This window comes from Notolabrus celidotus, chromosome 11 (assembly GCF_009762535.1).
Source record: "Notolabrus celidotus isolate fNotCel1 chromosome 11, fNotCel1.pri, whole genome shotgun sequence".
NCBI lineage: Eukaryota > Metazoa > Chordata > Actinopteri > Labriformes > Labridae > Notolabrus > Notolabrus celidotus.
This window is the reverse complement of record NC_048282.1, coordinates 1,254,823-1,276,679: the sequence shown is the minus strand read 5'-3', so window position 1 is coordinate 1,276,679 and position 21,857 is coordinate 1,254,823. Positions and strand designations below refer to the sequence as shown.

The window sequence follows — 21,857 nt, the reverse complement described above, 5'->3', positions numbered from 1 at the left end:
GAGAGGAGCCACATATCATGCGCATCCTTACCATACATGGGCGTATGTCATAGGTGCGCTCCATCACTACTAACACTAGCACTACACCCCCTCATACAACACTGTCCAGCAAGCAAACTGTTCATGCTGGAGCTGGGGGGTCCATGATAGTCCACTTTACCTTCTTCATTGTTATAATATCTGTTGTTTTGCAGTAAACATTACACACTGTGTCAGGTGACTGAGTAACCTGTGTGTTTGGTGTGTCTGCAGAAGGTTTCAGGGCTTACAGAGTAAAATATTTGGCCCCACTATGAGACTCATCATAGAGAAAAATAAAACAGCTGTTTTTATAAAAAAAATATAGTTCATTAAATGTGAACATTTTCAGAATGTACTTTTTTTGCACTAAAACAAAGGGACACATTTTGAGTTGTCCTTCTCTATAGGTTATTATGTTCTGATTTTACTGGTCTGGCCCACTTCAGATCAACTTGTGCTGAATGTGGCCCCTGAACTGAAATGAGTTTGACACCCCTGATCTAAAAGTGGAGGAAGTCCTTCTGACCGCTGATTGAACCCTGAACCTCACCATGCGGAAGTACAGCAGCACAGGAGACGACGTCATCGGGTTACAGGAGACGACGTCATCAGGTCACATTAGCCTCCGCAGCCTCTGACTGATTAAAGGTAACTAAGAAGACGTTCACACCTGAGACACACGAACTATTCACCGGCTAATGCTCCAAAAGGTGAGTGTTGAGCTAACAGCTCCTGAACCAGCTGAATGTGATGTTTGGAGCCTTCTGGTCGCTACCATGCTAGCTTGTGTAGCTTGATGCTAATAGATCAAGCTGGATGAACTGTTAGATAGCTCCAGATAGATGTTAGCTCCCTCTTTAACATTACATGTGACTTCATGTTTACATTACATGTGCTGTTATCATTGATACAGTCTGTGGCTGTTCTGCCATCATGTGACCTGGATTTGTTAGGTTGGCTGCTTCGGTCGGATAAGCTTCAGTGTGAAAACAACGACAGCTGAAGGATCGGATGTTTACTTTAAATATCCCCTCAGTGTGGAGAGGGAACATTCAGAAAGGTGTTTTTAAAGGAACAAATCGAAGTGTTTACTCCAAGTGTGAGTGATGAGTAACGTGATGTTGAAGAACCAGCTTCTTGTCAGGTGTTCAGAGGTGTGTCTGTGTGGAGGATCCAGGAGGAGTTCACAGTCCTGAGACCTTGAGAGGCTCGGAGGGATGAAAACATGTCTGATCTCAAACAACGAGGGAAGTTACACTTGATGCCTCAAATATCCACTCAGACATTCATCTCATGTAGTTTGGTATAAAGCAGGAAATATAAACACTTCTACCTTGAAGCCTCTCTGTCTCTGAGGTCATCTAAAAACACTGACACAGAAACATGGGACTTTGTTGATGACAGCAGTCCTTGTTGCAGAGAAGTGTCAGTATGGGATTGCTTGAGCACATGTCTGTAGTGTTTGTAAATATATTATTAAAAAATGTTAAATAATACACACACACAAAAATATATATATATATATGTATATGATTATATAAACGAAAATTAATAATACAATTAGAAAAATTAAATATGTATGAAAAAAATATACATGTATGAAACTTATAATGAAATTAGAAAAAATATAAAAAATAATGCTAAAATTAGAATGAAATATATGTATAAACAATAGTGATAATATTAGAAAAACATAGTTATATATATGAAATAATGAGTATAAATGTATTTATAAAATTAGGGTGTAAAGGTATATCTTAAAATACAATAAGAAATAAATAATTTAAATAATAACTCAATTTAGAGAAAAATATCTATATAAAGTGAGATGTTGTCAATACGGGATTGCTTGAGCACATGTCTGTAGTGTTTGTAAATGTATTATTAAAAAATATTCAATAATAAAAATATATATATGTATATGATTATATAAACGAAAATTAATAATACAATTAGAAAAGATAAATGTGTGAAAAATAATAATACAATTAGAAAAAAATAAAGATAATGAAATAGTATATATATATATATGTGTGTGTGTGTGTGTGTGTGTGTGTAAAAAAAATCATAAATTAGGAAAAAAATACATGTATGAGACCAATAATGGAATTAGAAAAAAATATAAAAAATAATGCTAAAATTAGAATAAAATATGTATAAACAATATTGATAATATTAGAAAAACATAGTTATATATATGAAATAATTAGTATAAATGTGTTTATAAAATTAGGCTGTAAAAGTATATCTAAAAATACAATCAGAAATAAATAATCTAAATAATAATAATTCAATTAGAAAAAAATATCTATATAGAGTGAGATGTTGTCAATATGGGATTGTTTCACCACATGTCTGTAGTGTTTTTCATGTATTACTATAGCATTTTCAAAAAAGATTAGAAAAAAAAAGAGATTTTGTCCAGCTCCATTTCTGCCCCCTTTTCATCAAACTGGACGTCAGAAATACTTAATCTATCCCGGGGGTGAAATTCAGTCATTACAGTTTCTCTTATCCACAGTATGTAAGAAAGTCAAAATATTAAAAGAAAGAAGGAATACAATCGGATGTGAATATGAATAAAATAACAATTAAGTTAAGTTAGATGAAATAAAGCAGAATAGTTAGGATTATCTATGTACTATGCGCTGTGAATGAAGGTGACATAAACAAGGATGTTAAAGTGGTGAGGGTATCGTACAGAGTACAGGTTATTGTTCAGGGATCAATACAGATGAGCTCTTCACTTCCACTCATGCTGTGATAGTGCTGAGATCACTCCACCCTGACAGTGATTTACAGAGACCACCTCTCTGCTGCTGCACTGACACAGACCATGTGTGGATCATTTCTGGTTCCTGACATGTTGTTTACAGTTCACCCACATTCTGAGTCTATTTCTAAGAAAACTTCAAAGCTGCTTCATGTAAGATGAATCCCTGTAAACTGTATTTAACCGTCTCTTTAAAACGTGTTTGTGTTGTGGAAAGTTTCCTGACTCAGAACACAACCAGGGCTCAGGCTGAAAACAGCAGCCCCCTCCTCATGAGCCAAACTATCAAACACAGTGCGTGTGCGTGTGCGTGTGCGTGGTGGCATGATGGTAGGAATATTGTCTCTCCTACATCCCTCTACCGTCCCAAAAAGACGAGTCAAATCCCCCTTCAGTGGTCTCTGTTTTGATCCTCCCTGAAGGTCTGGAGAGTGGATAAATATATTTATTTTCTCACCAAACACTGAACACGTGCACAATAATACAAATCAACCATCCTCAAGCTGTTGATATCAATGACTGTTATTTAAGTGTAATAAATGTCATTAAAGAGACATTACGTGGTTTTGCAGATGCCCGGTCAAGATGGCGGCCTGAAACCTAGAAAGAGGAAGAACAACTCTGAGCACAAGAGCTCCAGCAGAAAGGTACGTGAGCAGGTGTAGATACATTGAAGCTCGGCGTGTGCTCCTGTTTATTTATTACATATATTTACTTATTCTATTTACATTTGTCTCCAGGCTTCTGCAACAAGGAGGAAATGTCTGAAAAGTCCAAAGACGCACTCAACAGCAGCAGCAGCAGCAGCAGCAGCAGCAGCAGCAGCAGCAGCAGCAGCAGAGAGCGCGTCAGTGGTTTTTGGTCACAGTAAAGCAGAGAGTCCTCAGGAGAGACTCTCCCTCATCAGCTGTGAATGCATGCTGACTGCAGGCCGCCAGAGATGCCTGGCCTCGCCGGAGCTCGAGGGGCAGGAGGGCAAAGAGAACGAGCTGAGGACTGCGCTGGATACGGACAACTGCAGAATGGACAGTACCTGTGACAAACAGGAGTCTGAGGACATGGACTGTGACGAGCCCGTCAGGAACATGTTCCCAGATGACGACAGTAATCAGATTCTTCCTGTGGAGCAGTTCTTCGGGAACTTGGATGCTGTACAGGTAAGGCGTTTCTGCTGATCCCCTTTATATTAAAACATGTGAATCAGTTTCTTTAAACAGTTCTAGTCCCCTGAACCAAATGAAGGCCAGTGTCTGTTGGCTGTTGTAGAATGACACAGATGAGGCAGCACCCACCCCGTCTGAAGTCCAGCACACGTTCTACACTTTGATTATTCTCATGGTTTTATCACATGTGATTATGAGACCTTCCAACATACTGATTCTAGCCCTGCACCCGCAGAGACATGAAAGAGCAGCCTGAATACTCGAACACTTGGAATCATTGTTATGATCTCTCCCACAGGACTTCCCTCAGAGATCGTCAGAGTCCTCTGCCCACGCTCAGAGGAAGAACAGGAGGAGACAATACTACGCACTAGAAGACAGTGATGAAGAGGAGGTGGACTTCAGCAGCATACAGCAAGAAGACAGAGGGGGCCATCAGTGACAAAGAGCTGCTCTGACTGTAGTGGACTCAAAGTCTGGTCTGTGGAAGGACATTAAACCCCTCAAACCTAGGAGAGGTCAGCCAAATTCAAACACCTTCTCAGAGGGTGAAATCCACCAGCCCTGAAATCAGAGCACAGTCTGGATAAACCCTGCACTGTGACGCTGATCAGTCACTGCTTATGAAGTCGCAGACTGCACAGTGGGGGGGGGAGTGAACGTGGACTTTCAGAGCGACATTATTACAGCGTATTGACCCCACATTAGTTTATAGTAGCTCACCATGTGTGAGGTGTGTTTTGTTGCACTCCAAATCCCAAGCTTGGAAGCTCTTAAGTTCACCACAAGTATTAACAGCATGTCTGTTAGCAGTTTGAGGAGGACTCCCTGAATACCAAAAATCCTGTGTTGTGTCCACCCTGTAAAGCCTGATTTATACTTCTGCATCTCCCCTACGCAGCAGTGGTCAAAGCGGACATGAGCACCATGTTGGCGTTGATGTGTCCGTGACGTTTAGCAATTCTCCACCGAACCGCTTGAGGGCAGTGTGGTCTCTCTTACTCCTTTTCGAGCGAGGTAGTTTCAGGGCGGGTTCAGAGCAGGCGCTCAATTGAGAACCGTTTTTTCGTGTTTGTACTGTGAGTGAACCGGCTCCTGGACAGGAAAACCGGTTCCAGAGCGGCTCCAACTCTTTGTTGGTCTAGAACTGCAAACCGCTTACGTCAGGTGCGAGGGGCGGGGTCGCCGTGATCAAAAACACAAACCAATCGTGTTTCCTCCATCGTCCTGCAGTAAAACATAAGAGACTAATGGATTCAAAGCAAAGCAGTGGTCCGCCGAGGAGACAAGCTGCCTCTGTCCTCCATCATTGTTGTTGTTGTGAGGGAAAGTTCGTGTTAGCATTGCTGGGAAAAGCGGTCATGTAAATCTGACGTCATGACATACCTCTTCCACAGACTCGAGCGGGCAGAAAAACAAACGGGTGCTGTGTTGGTTGGCGAGTTCATCCAGTGGAAATACAACCCGGTTCACATATGTCGAAATAGGTATCTGATAGTCCGGTCGCCTGCTTCTGGTCCCACAATGATCTCTGTTTCCTTTTCCACAAAGATTCAGAGCGTGTTCTGTTAATCTACAGCTGATACATGTTGCTGTTTATCATACAGACATGATTACATGAAGAATAGAGAGGAGGAGATGAAATACACGGCCGATGAGCGAGGATCCCTGAAGTGCTGTAAATGCAGGAAACACAATGCCTCCGAGAGGACCAATCACAGGGCTTGTGGTCCGTGTCAATTCTACGCGTAGTTACATTTTGGAGGAGGTGTGCTCGATTTGACGCAGAAGTATAAATCAGGCTGTACATGTCATCATTCTGAACAGCTGTTTGACATTATTCAACACAGCTGCAGTAATGGGACTGAAACAGACACCAATGAGGAGCATGTGTCGTAATGATTTAATATCTGTGGTTTAATTCTGCCCACAGCGTCCCCCTGGTTCACTTACCTTTGGGCTTATCTAGAGGGTGTGTTTGCAAAGCACTTTATTGAAACGAAGTCCGTCCACAACACATGACGCTTCATTATTCGAGTGCAGGGTGTGATCAGCCTTGAGGGATGCCAAATAGAGCAGGATCAAAATAAGAGACTTTAAAAGTTTATTTTTTCACATGTCTAAAAGAACATTCAAATGAGAGATGCAAACATTAAATATAGATTAAAGTATAGTGAGAGATTTAATGTCCTGGTTTCAGACAGCGTGAGGAAGGAGGGTGGAGCAGTCCTGTAATGAGACCTTCCTACAGCAGTAATTCAGCAGGTCAGACGAATGAATCAAACTTGTTTCAATGGCAGCTGGTTAGAACTCAACACATTTGTATATTTACATACAAATCAATGCAGCTAATCATTTCCCCTGATGATCCTTCCATTTGTTTCATACTTGTAAACATTACAAACATACAGAAACATGTATCAAAAATCATGGGCTAAAAACAGAGACGTCTTCAGTGTGTAAGAAACTAAAGCTGGCTGGAGCTCAGCCTTGGAGGTCAAAGTGATTGCACTAGTACTGTTCACAGTTTTGGTATTTTGTATATAACAGATTGTTCTAACCACCCAATCAAATGTTTTGTATATTTTTACTGCCTTATTTATGCAAAATGCTTTTCATATTCGCCTATGCAATGTTGTGCCTCATATATAACGCAGTCATTGTGTAATCAGCTCATGCAGTTTACATCGTTGTGCCAACAGAGGAAAATAAATGTTTTTCATGATTTCAGCTTGGTGTCCTGCTGTTATTGCCCGTTACATGAAAGCTTCACTGATTTCAGGGTGGTAATAAAATGTGATTGTACTTGAGCTTACTACAGGAGACCTGAGATCATTCACAGATTCAATCAGTCTGGTACATATTGTTCATCAAACCTTCACACCAGGCGCCTCTTCCTCCCTTTAGGTTTCGTTTCTTCCTTCTCTGTGTTTCTGACTCGTTTATAAATCTTCTTTGTGTCACACAGCAGGTTGTGAGTTTCTTTCTTGTGGCACACGATGTGAACCAGTTTCAGGTTTTCCCTGGTGAACAGCAGGCTGTAGAAGTAGTCCAAGTTGACGTCCGTGCTCTTGTGATTCTGGAGAACATCCAGCAGAGCGGGAATGATCGTCCTCTTCTTTTCAATCCTTGACCAGAGGAACATGGGTTAGAAAGGACTCATACAAAATGTCACAGACTCTGCAGTTCCCTTCACCATCAGAGGAAATGTTCAGCTTCATGTGAGTAAGAACAGAGTTAGCTTATCTTAAGGAGACTGCAGAGTTAGCCATAACTACAGATGCAGCCTTGTGAGTTAAACACACAGTTTATTTCAATCAATAAAGTCATTTCAAAGTCAACACTAGCAGGACAGTTATTGATTTACTTCTGTGGGTAGATTAAGCGGTTTGATGTTTAGAGAGTAATCACAGGCACTCCACCATCCTGCTCTTAACAAAGCCGGTCCAATCCACCAAGACTCAGTGGAATCAAGAGGGCTTGGGAGGAGGACATTTAGGTGGAGATTAATAATGAGGTATGGAGGGAAACTGTTGGGTCCTGGTGTAGGACGTCAAGGGAAGTTCAGGCTCAGTTAATTACATATAAAAGGTCATTCATAGAGGGTACTGGACTCCCTGTAAGATGGCAAGACTGAAGCTACAGGGTTCTGACATTTGCTGGAGATGTGATAGGAGCAGAGGCACATTTATACACATGCTTTATGAATGCAAAATGACTTGGAGCTTATGGAAAAATGTAGTAGCATTTCTCAATCAAGTACTGAGAAGCAAGTTACTGTGGAGCCCTACGCTTTGCATTTTAAGTATAATAACAGGGGGTTAGACTATCACACTGCCAGACTCTGTGGTGTAGATTGGCTCTTACCACAGGATGTAGGATTGTGTTCAGACACTGGAAAACTAAAAGTAACATCTCTTTTAATGAATGGTTGGGAGAAATGTCTAAAATAGCTACATATGAACAACTCATTTAAAGCTTAATAACAGACAGGCGATGTTTTTGGACATATGGGGGCGCTTCATGGATACAATACAATATGGAATAACTAACTCTGACATGTTTATCAGTGGGATGGGAGTGTGTGAGTGGTCGCGGTGCACTGAGCCCGGTGCTTTCCCTGTGAGAAATGATTATTGTTTTGTTTTTTTATTATTATTTTTTGTTTAGTATTGTTTTCTTTTCATTTTTGTTGTTGGCCTTATTACTACTTTTTATGTGAATTGTATTTGGTTTCTGTATTATTGTTTTATTTCTTTCTGAATTGAATACGTTTGATTTATTCAGTTAGTGCATGAATCCTCAACCTGATCTATCTCAGAGCTTCAGGATCAGGACTGAGGTGTCAGATCAGTCAAACACTGACACTTTAATGCCTTACACTCTAGGTCACCTTCATTTTAGTCGTTTTGTAAGGTGTATGATACGTACTGGAAAACTAATCGTGTGTGGTATAAAGTTAAGCTCAAGTGAGCTTTTAGCTGCACGTGTACGGTGGCCCTGAAGTGCAAAACACAACAACAAATAAGAGAACATGACAGTTAAAAGGAAAAACACATCAGTAAATATATCAATACAATGACATTAGGTTAAGTGTAGGGGTGTGCGGTACACCGGTATCATCACCGTCACCGGTATAATATGTTGCCACAAAATAGATTTTGCAATACCTTAATTACAGCGGTAAAGCGTTGTAACACTGCAGCTCAACAGGCTACCCTGTTTTGGACACAGGCTGCACATCGCTATAGGTAAGTGTCTATGGTCAAACCTCAAAGCCTAATGTGTGATACAACCTAATTAATAAGGCTAACAGGTAAATAGGCAAAGGCAAGTCCTTGAAGATATATTTCATATTAGATAAAGGTACTGAACATTCTTTAACAGAAGTAGTGGCATCAAAATAAACATTTTGAAGCAACATAATAAATAAAGATATCATAGTATTCTTCAGTTAAGCTATAACATTTAATTAGTGATGCATTAATGCTTTGTATCTGGTAAATACAGGGGTCATTTTGGAACTACTTTAAAAAGGGGTGAATTTAATTACTCTACCTTTAATGATTATACACCATAGTTTTATTACTCAATTTGTTAAGTCTGTCTTTGCCTGGTTCTACTTGACTTGAAAGATTAAATGAATAAATGAATAAAGTATAGCAACTCTTCCAAAAGCACAATGTGGCCAAACCTTTTCCTAACACATTAGTAGACTTCTTCCACCTGCTAGGATGTGTACAAGGCAAGGCAACTTCATTTGTATAGCACATTTCATACATGAGGGCAACTCAATGTGCTTTACATTAAAACATTAAAAGCATTGGAGACATTCAGACAGGCATAAAAGAACACAATTAAACTGTGTACACTTACAACAGAGAACAAACAGAGCCAGAATCCTGTTTTGAAAAGACGACCCCGTTTCATGTTGGAAAACCCTGATATAATACCGTTATCATGATATGAAGGAAAAATACCGTGATATAAATCTTAGGTCCTATCGCCCACCACTACTTCAGTGTTCGTCCAATCAGCAGTGATCCAGCCACAGTGTATACCTTCCTTTTCAGTCAGAAGTTAATGTTGTTGTGTGTTGTGATTTGTTGTTGTGTTTTGCTCTTCAGGGCCACCACAGAAGGAGCTTTATAAAGTCATTACATGAAGTGAAATGTGACCTTCATGTGAAACTTATCTAATCATTCAACTTGTGTGTGTAAACTGTCATGGTGTGCAGATGAGGGTCAGGCTAGAACAACAGGGTGAAAGATGGATGCTCGCTCTGGATTTTGACATCTTGCTTGTCCGGGTTTTTTTCTCTGTTCATGTGGAGCCGTGGATTTGGGAAACAGGCATCGGACGCCAGAAGTTCCCCTCTAGAATCTCACACCCAAATTTTAGTTAAGGCCAAAGTGTGTTTTTAGTGGCTTAACTCTATGACCACGAAATATGTTAGCGATGTTTTAGTCTGCATTAGTATCAAACCTGTGGTCCAGATTCCATGTGCTGAAGATGATCCTGCTCTCCCGGCTGCCGTATGGGTTGATGGAGTGGAGAGACCGGCACACTTCCTGGTCATATGACCCCTGAGGAGGCAACAGGGGAGACGATGATAACCATGCTTTTCTTGTACATTCAGCTCGTACACATGAATCTTCACCCATAATACCTGGCAGGTAAACCAGCCCTCCTGCGTGCACAGGCGACGTGGCTCCTTTTCCGTCCTGTCAAAGTAGCAGCCGTTGTATTTGGCCTTCTTCAACATTTCCACCAGGCAGTCGGCTGCTTTCTGAAATTCAGCCCTGACTTTGGCCTTCTGGATGCTTTTAGTCGCATTACCCACCTAAGAACAGGAATAACAGATACTAGATCAAAGTGATCACTCCTGATAAAGGATTCAAGTGTAGGAAAAGGCTTTACTTCTTTAAAGTAGCTTCGTATCCTGCTTTCACAGTTGTTCTTCATGTAGGCAGACTTTGTCTTGAATCGAGTCTCAACACCTGGAATGAAAACTTCATCAACCTCAGGGGTACATGTGTAGTCATATCAACTGTAAGGTGTCATACTGATTGTGAGGAGTCAGTTCATGTCTGTACAAGTCCTTTTTTTCGTTGTTCTGTTTGTTGATCTGGTTTTTGTTTGTTTTTTGTTTTGCGTTACTGTTCATTTAATTGTCCCCTGTTTTTTTTATTGTTTGTTTGTTTTTGCTGTTCATGTTTATAATGTTAAATATGAATAAAAAAAATTATACAAGAAAAATTAAATATTTTCTTTTATGCCCTGTGTCTAAACGTATTGTGATGTATTCAAAGTAGACTGGTCTCCAAATTGTGATGTATAGACTTTGTCGATGACAGATTTTCGTGCAGGATGTTCTAGTGTGTCTTCCCCCAGGCCATGAAAACAGCAGTAATTAAACCCCTCCTGAAGATGAACAACTTAGATACATCAGAAATGAACAACTATAGGCCGATATCAAACCTCCCTTTATTAAGTAACATTATTGAAAAAGCTGTTTTTCAACAATTGAACAATTATCTAATGATAAATGACTGTTTTGATGTCTTCCAATCAGGATTCTGATCACATCACAGCACAGAGACCGCTCTAGTCAAGGTCCTCAATGATATTCATTTAAACACAGACAATGGCAAAATTTCAGTTTTGGTATCACTTGATCTTAATAATAATAATAATAATAATAATAATAATAATAATAATAATAATAATACTACATTTTATTTTGGGCACCTTTCAGATCACCTTACAGATAAAAAAAAACATTCATCATTAAAAACATCATAAAAAAAAACCCAAAAGTGATAAATAAAAACTAAAAACTAGTGAAGTGTGAAGTGCAGCTTTTGACACAGTTGACCACAAGATACTACTGGACAGACTTGAAAACTGGGTGGGACTCTCTGGTGCAGTACTAAATTGGCTTAAGTCCTATTTAAATGACCGGGACTATTTTGTGTCTATAGGTAAATACACATCTGAGCGGATGAAAATCGTATGTGGAGTACCTCAGGGATCCATTCTGGGGCCTCTGCTATCCAACATCTACATGCTCCCCTTAGGTCAGATAATAAGAAACAACCAAATAAAATACCATAGCTATGCAGATGACACACACATTTACATCACCATATCACCAGGGGATTATAGTCCCATACAAACACTGAGTAAATGCATTGAACAAATCAATGACTGGACGAGACAGAACTTTCTTCAGTTAAACAAAGAAAAAACTGAAATGATTGTTTTTGGAGGAAGAAAGGTTAAAGGTTACTGCTCAGCTCCAATCTGCAATGATGAAATGTTCAAACCAAGCCAGAAACCTTGGTGTAGTCTTAGACTCAGACCTTAATTTCAGCAGACACATCAAGACAATTACAAAGTCCGCCTACTATCACTTTAAGAATATATCAAGGATTAAAGAACTTATGTCTCAGCAGGATGCAGAAAAACTCCTCCATGCATTTATCTTTAGCAGACTAGACTACTGTAACGGGGTCTTTACAGGACTCCCTAAAAAGTCCATCAGACGGCTGCAGCTCATACAGAATGCTGCTGCTCGAGTCCTAACAAGGACCAGAACAGTAGACCACATCACTCCAGTTCTTAGATCTCTACACTGGCTTCCTGTCTGTCAGAGAATAGACTTTAAAATCCTGCTGATGGTTTATAAAGTACTGAATGGTTTAGGCCCAAAATACATTGCTGATCTGCTGCTACTTTATGAACCACCTCGACCTCTGAGGTCATCAGGTACTGGTCTGCTTTCAGTCCCAAGAGTCAGAACGAAACATGGTGAAGCAGTGTTTAGTCATTATGCACCACATATCTGGAACACACTCCCTGAAAGCTGCAGGTCTGCTCCAACTCTCACCTCTTTAAATCAAAGATTAAGACTTTTTTATTTACCTCTGCCTTCCTATCTTAGATTATTTTAACTCACTTTAAATTAGAATTTTAATGTAATTTTTAATATATTTCTAATTTTCCTTTTCTTTTCTGTTTTATCATATTTGTCATTTTAATTGTGTTCTTTTATGCCTGTCTGAATGTCTCCATGTCTTAATGTTTTAATGTAAAGCACATTGAGTTGCCCTCGTGTATGAAATGTGCTATACAAATAAAGCTGCCTTGCCTTGCCTTGCCTTGCCTTGCCTTGCCTTGCCTTGCCTTGCCTTGCCTTGCCTTGCCTTGCCTTGCCTTGCCTTGCCTTGCCTTGCCTTGCCTTGCCTTGCCTTGCCTTGCCTTGCCTAATGAAAAATCATGAAGATGCAAACATTTTAAAGTCATCAGTGTCGGCTTTCAAATCCACAAATGTCCAGACTATGAACCGCCTAAATACACTATAGTCTCTAACAAATCCTGGGGCATCCAATAGTGTTTGTGTGTTCCTTTTTTCAGTCATAATTTGTGTGGTTCAGATGCTTATTGAAAAATATTGTCATCAGTTTATGAAGAGTTTACTTTCTTCTCCAGTCAACTCAAACGCAAATATCCAGAGTCTCTGTTGTACCTTTGAACCAGTCCTCATCCTCCTCTCTGTCCTCCAGCTCAGACCGGTCCTCCAGGTTCTGCAGCAGGTCACTCAGGATTTTACGTCTTTTGGGAGACTCCTGATCAGAGAGGAGTCCTTTCGCTGCTTTGATGATGCCGTCAGCATACTGGTCTGTGTTCAGTAACTGACTGATGTCACACACGACTGAAACAACAAGTGAAGAAGTAATGAGAGCTAGAAAATCAGTCGAGAGTATTTCATATTTGGTGTTGTGTTGATTCACCTACCTCCACTCCATGTCTGATGTTTGGAGAGAAGAACGAGCTCGGTGTTGTCCGGCAGAGTCGGGAAGAATTCATCTGTCACTTTTGTCCCGTCAACATACAAACAAGCATGTGCTCCAGGAAGGGGCAACTGCAGGTAAAACAAACAAACAGAAAAATCATAACAATACTAAATCTGAACTGAAATTAAATCTGAACAAAACACAAGTTATGCACTTTAGAAAGAAGGTATAAGAAGAAGTACACACATGATTTGTTTTGGTTCAGTTGATTTAGAATATGTCGGGGAATATAAATATCTGGGTTTCTTTCTCGATGACTTTATGACCTATAATGTTGGAATTGGGAGCCTGGTTGATTCTGCTGAAAGGGCTTTGTCCTCAATAAAATGTACGTAATGAACTTGGACACTCTGCCTACACTAAACTTTATGATGCATGTGTGTCTCCAGTCTTGAACTCTGCTGCAGGGGTGTGGGGTTTAAAAGACTCAAAAAATGTAGATGTTATACAAAATAGAGCCTTTAGGTGTTTTCTGGGGGTTCATAGATTTGCTCCAATCCCAGCAGTTCAGGGAGATTTGGGCTGGGTACCAGAGTCTGTACAGCCAAAATGTGAAATGATCTGATTGTGAAATCAGCTAATAAAAATGTCAGATGACAGAATAAACAAGAAAGTATTTATTTGGAGCAAAATACATAACTCTCCATGGATGAAAGAGCTGCACTTGACTCTTGAGGAGGTGGACATGTTGTATATCTACAGGAATGATCTGTGCTGTGATGTTAACTCTGTGAAAGATAAGCTCATGTTGAAACAGAAAGTAAAATGGTTTGAAAATGTTCTGTCCAAACCAAAACTAAAAGGCATGTGTGCAGATCAAGCATAGTTTCATCCCAGACTTATATGTAAAGTCTGGTTTATCTAGAAGCCAATGATCTTTGGTTGCACAGTTCAGATCTGGTGTTCTTCCTCTGGCCATTGAGGTTGGTCCATTCAAAAATATCCCAGAAGAAAACAGACTCTGTGAGATGTGTGATTTATTTTATACTGTACAAACTATGATGACCTCAGAGTTATTGTTTCAAGAAATTGCCTGTAAAAAGCCTGAAATATTGTGGTGGACTAATGTACAAAAACTAAATTAGTTGTTTAATTTTGATGTGTTTAAACTTTCTAATTTTGTATCAAAAGCCGGGAAAAGAAGACAAGACGGTCCTTTTTAAGTAGTGCTTTTTTATTTGTATGATTTATTTTATTCTCAGGGATCCCACTCTTTACCAGAGATCATTTTCCAGGACATTTCAAGGACTTTTTCAGTGATGATCAAGCTGGTATGACAGTCTAAATGTAGTTCCTAATTTAGTTCCTAAATAGTCTAATATGTTCCTCTCAGTGGAAGTCTACATTAAAAGATGTGTAGTGTATGGTTATATATGAAATCATCTCTTGCATGCTTATTGCAAATTGATTATAGAATAATGCAACCACAGATGAAAAGCACTTTATTAGTGCAACCAAGTAACAATGATGGGCAACTCTCATCTCAGCTTTCTCTTTTCTCAAAAATATAAAATTGGCTAAGTAAAAAACAAAAGAGCCAGCAAAGGACTCTGGAAGCTTTCTTATTGAAATTAATAAATAACAATAATCAGAGGATCAGAGCATAAATTGTTTTGTTTTTTTTAACCTTGTCAGGTCGCACGCAGTCATGTTAGAATAATTTTCAAGGACAATCTGTGATTTCCCAGGACTTTTTACTTTGTCTCCCATTTTCCAGGTGTTTTCCAGTACTGGAAAACTGGTCAACTGTTTTCCAGGTTTTCCAGGATGCGTGGGAACCCTGATTCTGTTATCATTTCCCCCCTCAGTTTCCTTACAATGAATGATCGTGTGTGCGCTCTGACCCTGGACTGTGCGTATTCATGGTGTCTTGTAAGCCCACGCGGGCTGGGCATATGATTGCATGACACAATAATCAAACTTGAAACTAATATATGATGTTTACACTAAACTTAAAGGAATGCATATTTGTGTTGATTTTCTTTCTCGTGGTTAAATGAACAAAGCTTCTCAAACCCGCTCTGTGGTTGGCCTAGAACTGGACAGTCTGGAGTCAGTGGCTGAGAGGAGGTTGATGGACAAACTGCGTGCCATCCTGGACAACCCCTCTCACCCTCTCCATGATGAGCTGTGGCTGATGGGGAGCTCGTTCAGTCAGCGCATCATTCCACCACGGTGCAAGACTGAACGCTTCAGGCGCTCCTTTGTGCCCACTGCCATCAGACTGTTGAACAGTAATGGAGGCCACAGACTGCACCATGCTGACCACTGCTGACCACTGACCCATGACCATGAACAGATCCATAACATCCCTGCTCTGTCTGTCACACTCCATCATCCCATCCTGAACTCTCTATTGACTGCTGCTGGCATTATAATGTATAATATACTGTATTATATAATTATCTTGCTATATTATATTTTGTTAAATTACATTACTATTCTAAGTACAACCCATGGTCATATTACATACAAATATTCTTCTATTTATTACTTAATTTGTCATTACCAACCATAATCACACCATGTCAACCTGTCACTACTGAAACATTGTTTAATACTGCCTGTAATTACTGCTATTTAATTTAAATTCCATTTGTAACATTGTATATATCTAAATTGTATTCTAGCTTTATTTATCTATTTTATTTTACTTATTTTTATTTTATTTTATATTATTTTTTTTATTTTATGTTATTTTGTTTTATTTTTTATTTTTATTTTGTACTTCTTTTTTTTATCTTATTTTGTACTTATTGAAACTTCTTTCTTGATTGTACTTATGTCTGGGTTGCTGTAACAACTGAATTTCCCCCCCGGGGGATCAATAAAGTAATATCTTATCTTAAAACGCATTTCTCAAGTATTACCAACATTCACCGTGTGAAGGTCTATGAACATGAACCGTTACACTTGATCTTGTGTACCTTTTGTTTTGGAACAGTTAGTTTATTTAACTGATGAAGATCTGTTGTGTGCTATCTATGACACATTAGGCACTTATCCAGGGTTATAGATGTGAGCTTCATGTCTGTATTTATCTAACTAACTCTAAAGTACTCCTTTGATACAGCTTGAGAGAGTCTGCTGCTGTAACACTGGGTTTATCTCGGTATGATATGAGCTTTCATCTTATCCTACATGTTAAAGACCATGTCAGGGACACATTAGACTCTAATGATTAGAGGTTCTCATGTGGATTACTCTGTCTGGACATCATGTGAGAGGAACTTCCTGCACCGCCGCCCCGGTCACTATCAGATAACATTGAATCAAACAGCTCCAGTTACGTGTTAACAAACTCACAGTATGTTCAGAGCCACTACAACACGTCATGTTAAAGTGGTATGTTCCTTCTTAAGGAGAGAGATTGTCTGTGTTATACCATATGTTCTCTAAAGAAAGGTCAGTACAAACTGATGAAATGAGTCCGGCTCACCTGGAACAACTTGCAGCCTTTCTTAAGAAGCTCCTTCAGGTCTTTGGCTGCAACCCCGAACTTTGTAGTTTCATTTAAAGACCTTATTTTCACAGGTTTGTGTTTCCCGAAGAGTCCAAACATTTCACTGGTTTCAGTCTATGGTTTTATAACTACCGCTTCCGTCTTCTTCTTCTTCTGACTGACGTCACGCAGCTGTGGTGTGATGCTGCCCCCTAGCGGCTCAGCTCTGCAACAGGAAAAACACAAAGTCAAGTCAAACTGTATTTATATACAGTGTTAAACAAAGTACACATACTGAAGTCAAAGTATAGATACTCCTGGTCAAACATTACTCCAATACAAGTGAATGTTGCTCTGTCAGATTATTACTTCAGTTAAAGTACTGAATAGAATAGAAGAAAGGTACTTTATTGATCCCCAGGGGGGAAATTCAATTTTTTCACTCATGCTGTTTTGGACATGCTACACATACAGTTTTGTTTTTTTTGGTATATACATACAAATGCACACACATGCAGTGAACATGCTTAGGGAGAGATGTCAGAGTGAGGATACTGCCTTCAATCAGCGCACCCCGAGCAGTTGGGGGTTCAGTGCCTTGCTCAAGGGCACCTCGGGAGTGAACCAGCACCTCTCCAGCCACCATTCAACTTGCCAAACTTCGTCCATACTGGGACTCGAACCGGCAATCTTTCAGTTCCCAAGCCAAGTCCCTATGGACTGAGCTACTGCCGCCCCAAAGAATAGAATAGAATAGAATAGGAAATAATAGAATGTACTTTATTCATCCTCGAAGGGAAATTCCTGTGTCTGGCAGATAAAATGATAAAAAATCACATAAAACATGTAATTCAGGTGTCTGTCAGCTCCCATTAAAGAGTTGTGAAGCCTAATGGCTGCAGGGATGAATGATTTTCTGTCTCTCTCAGTCCTGCAGCGCAGAGAGATGAGTCGTCCACTGCTGCTGTTTCTCTGGTCCATAAAGAAGTTGTGAAGTGGATGATCGTGTAATCTAGAATGGCCTCTAGCTTCTTCTGTTTGCATCTCTCCACCACAGACCCCAGTGAGTCCAACCTGGCTCCACAACACTGCCAGCTTTTTTCACTAGTTTGTCCTGTCGCCTCGCATCCTTGTGCTTTATACTGCTTCCCCAGCAGACTGCAGCATAGAATAACACACCTGCCACCACAGACTGATAAAACATCTGCAGCATCTTACTGTAGATGTCTCAGGATCTGAGCCTCCTTAAGAAAAAGTGGCGGCTCTGCCCTTTCCTGTAGAGTGCATCTGTGTTCAGGGACCAGTCCAACTTATTGTCCAGGTGTACACCTAGATATTTATAGGTTGGCACCACCTCAATGTCCACCCCTCGAATGTTAAAAAGCTGATTGCAGAGCCTGCTTTTAAAAATACTGAAGTATTCAAAGTACTTTTTAAAATATCTGCAACATTGTATTTTCACAAAGCATGAGTGCAGTCAAGAATACATAGGAGTACATTCAGTTACATTATGTTTATTGAGAAACCATTACTTAAATCTCTAAAAACTATACCATGGAATAAAAACAGACACTAAGTTACTCCAAGCACAGACACCTTAGTTTGAAATGTTCATCTGGAGTTAAACAAACGTTACGTAGCTCAGCACTCTTTCTCAGGTTGGACAGTGAATGTTTGTTTGTTTGGGCAGAGTGGGAAACAGGGAGAACATTTCAAACCATACATATCATTCTTCATTTCAAAAACCTCTAACACGGGCTGAAGATATGACCATGGGTGAGAACAGAACTACACAAACACAGTTTACTGTCTTAGGATCAGATTTCAGAAAAGAGAAGGAAATTCATGAGCTGACTTCAAAGCTAAAGTAGTGAGTAACTAGAGCACTGATAGATGTGTAGTGGAGTCAAAGTAACAAGTTCCCCCAAAAACTTTGTTACTGTCCACCACTGTTTATATAGCACATTTTAAAACAACTGCAGTTGGCTAACGTGCTGAACAAGCATAACAAAATACTCTCACTAATAACAAAATATTATTTAAAATGAATAGATATTAAAAACACAATGGATAACACAAAAACACTATAAATAAAATGTCAGGATGTCTCGCTCAACAGGTATTGAAGCCAACACAAAGAGATGTGTTTTAAGTAAAGATTTAAAGCTCTCAATGGTCTGTGCAGTCCTGATATTTAGAGGCAGACTGTTCCAGAGTGTGTGAGCAGCCACCGCAAAGGCTCTGTCACTTCTAGTTCTCAGTCTGGATCTTGAGACATCTAAAAGCAGCTGGTGCGTTGACCTGAGTGCTCTGGTTTGAGTATGGAGGTGCAAACACTCACACAGGTATGGTGGTGCCAACCCATGTAAACTTTTGAAAACCAACATCGTAAATTATTAAAAGTTTTTTGTAAACCTGTACCTCCCAGCCCCTTATTCTCCATCTTTGGTGTCCCTGAGGACTTTACTCACTTTTCTGTCAGGTAAAGAAATATCACTGCTTTTGCCTCTCTTGTGGCCCACAGACGCATTCTTCTACAATGGATGGATCATGAACCGCCATCTGAAAATTAAGTATAGTTCTAGAGGTTGTTCATATGATCTTAAAAAGACCTGGGGTGCTGTGCTGTCTTTTGTAAATTATATTCCCTCTCTTGAGGATTAATGTAATATATGTTTCATAGGCCAAGTTGTAAAAATTCATTTCAAGGTTTTTTTGTCAGAAATTATTTTTATTTTATTTTATTTATTTTATTTATTTTATTTATTTTATTTATTTTATCTATTTTATTTATTTTATTCTATTTTATTCTATTTTATTTTATTTTATTTTATTTATTTATTTATTTTATATATCATATTTTCTTTCTAATTCATGAGTCCTGTTTTCTTATTTTTAAGATAACTTATATCATAACACATTGGATTGGAATCTAGTGGTTATCATTGTTCGAGGTGTTTTTGTTTGTCTGTAAAAAATTCTAAAACTGGGTAACATGCACTTTTTGATTGATGCAGAAAACCCTAATAAAGATATTTTATGAAAAAATAAAAACCAACATCAGTATTTTGAACTGGACCCTGAAACTGACAGTAAGCCAGTGAAGAGAAGCCAGCACAAGTGTGATGTGATCTCGTCTCCTCCCAATCAGAAGGCCTGCAGCTGCATTTTGTACCTGCTGCAGATGACGAAGAGACGACTGATCTATGCCAATGTACAAAGAGTTACAATAATCCAGCCGAGAACTAACAAACATGAGGATAACCTTCTCAAACTCTTGAGGAGAGAGATAGGCCTTTACTTTGCCCAGAAGACTCAGCTGGAAGAAGCTTGTCTTCACAAGAGAGCTGATCTGTTTGTCAAATTTAAAAGTACTGTCAAAGATGACACCAAGGTTCCTGACTGAAGGACTACTGTGAGACACTGATTTATCAAAGACACTGTCTATATCATCCAGCAGATCAGAATCACCAAAAACAATCATTAAAGTTTTCTTTTCATTTACTCTTAAAAAGTTAAACTCCATCCATGATTTCACATCTCTGAGACAGGTCAACAAGGCTTTCATGGAGTCATTTGTTATAAAAAGACAGATATATTTGCAAATCATCTGCATAACAGTTGAAGGAGATACCATGTTTTTTAATTGACCCCCGTTGAAGCATATATAAAGAAAAGAGTCGTATGCCTCGTATGAAAACGGCCTTGTTGCCTATTGTTTAAACTCTCTACTGTCAGAAGGGCCCTCTTGAATCATCTTTGAAATATTTTTAGGTTGATTTATACTTACACATAACCTAACCTTGGCTCTGTCATTCTTATAAAATTGTCACTAAAAGGGATACATTCAGCTGAAGCTATAGGCCAGTAATTTCAAAAAGCTATTGCCTGTGTTTCTGCACGTCCCGGGAGTAAACAGAGGTCAATCAAAAGACAATCATTTAAAATGGGACTGAGAAAGTTTGATGTAAAACTAAACTCTTACAGCTTTCACAGGCTCATCTCAAACTTTACAAATTAAGGGCAGAGGTTTGGTCTAAATGTTTTTACTAGATCAAATAAATGCACACTGGATGTTTCTTGTCATCACATACTACTTCTGCCAGGAATAATCATTTATATAGCCTTATATAGCCTGCCAGAGGAAATCAGACTCATAGAGTCAGTCCCTAATTTTGTTTCACTACTCAAAACGCACCTTTATAGTAAAGCTTTCATTTTGTGAATTTATTCTTTTTTAAAAATGTTTACCCCTGCTTTTATTTATTTATTTATTTATTTATTTATTTATTTATTTATTTATTTATTTATTTATTTATTTATTTGTATTGCACATACAAAAGAACAAAACAAAACATCACTGCTCAATAACATGAGCCAAGACATAACAGGTGCATTCAATAATAAAACTAACCAATAACTTTAGTGACATGTAATGTGCAGGAGGAGCCAATAAAAACCCTAACAGGCTTGTCTAGTGGCCCTCCCAATGAAAACAATCAACACAAAGACAAAGCATCAATTTAGAGAAGAATATCTACTTACAACTAAAAACAAAACAAAAGGGTTGATAAGAGGGATTAATATTAAAAACAATGATGAAAAGAAAAGAAAAAAAAAGAAAAATAATGTGGTTTCATAAGTGTACACACCCTTAAACTAATAATTGTTTGAAGCACCTTTTGATTTTATTACAGCACTCTGTTTTTGTAGGAGTCTATTACCATGGCACATCTTGACCTGGTGATATTTGCCCATTCTTCTTTACAAAAAAGCTCCAAATCCATCAGATAGTGAGGGCATCTCCTGCACAGCCCTCTACAGACCACCCCACAGATATTCAGCTGGATTCAGGTCTGGACTCTGGCTGGGCCATTCCAAAACTTGAATCTTCTTCTGGTGAAGCCATGCTTTTGTTGATTTGGATGTATGCTTTGGTTTGTTGTCGTGTTGAAAGGTGAAGTTCCTCTTCATCTTCATCTTTCTAACGGAGGTCTGGAGGTTTTGTGTTAAACTGACTGGTGTTTGTAACTGTTCATACTTCCCTCCACCTTGACTAAAGGCCCTGGTTCCATCTGAAGAAAAACAGCCCCAAAGCA

General features: G+C 39.0%; 2 protein-coding genes across 2 annotated transcripts; one reads left to right on the top strand and one right to left on the bottom strand.

The window, feature by feature from the left end:
• The first annotated feature begins 592 nt into the window (after positions 1-592).
• Positions 593-6,687, top strand: c11h1orf174 (chromosome 11 C1orf174 homolog). Its single transcript, XM_034696201.1, has 4 exons — positions 593-731; positions 3,367-3,441; positions 3,535-3,951; positions 4,256-6,687. The coding sequence occupies exons 1-4, from the start codon at positions 720-722 to the stop codon at positions 4,397-4,399; spliced, it is 648 nt and encodes a 215-aa protein (XP_034552092.1). The 5' UTR covers positions 593-719; the 3' UTR covers positions 4,400-6,687.
• On the bottom strand, positions 6,039-16,925 carry dffb (DNA fragmentation factor, beta polypeptide (caspase-activated DNase)). The gene is made up of 7 exons (XM_034696200.1): positions 16,756-16,925; positions 13,258-13,384; positions 12,989-13,174; positions 10,378-10,457; positions 10,127-10,300; positions 9,943-10,043; positions 6,039-7,085 (listed from the first exon to the last, which is right to left on the bottom strand). Exons 1-7 carry the CDS (start codon positions 16,876-16,878, stop codon positions 6,836-6,838), a joined length of 1,041 nt encoding a protein of 346 aa, XP_034552091.1. The 5' UTR covers positions 16,879-16,925; the 3' UTR covers positions 6,039-6,835.
• Between the last annotated feature and the right edge of the window lie 4,932 nt (positions 16,926-21,857).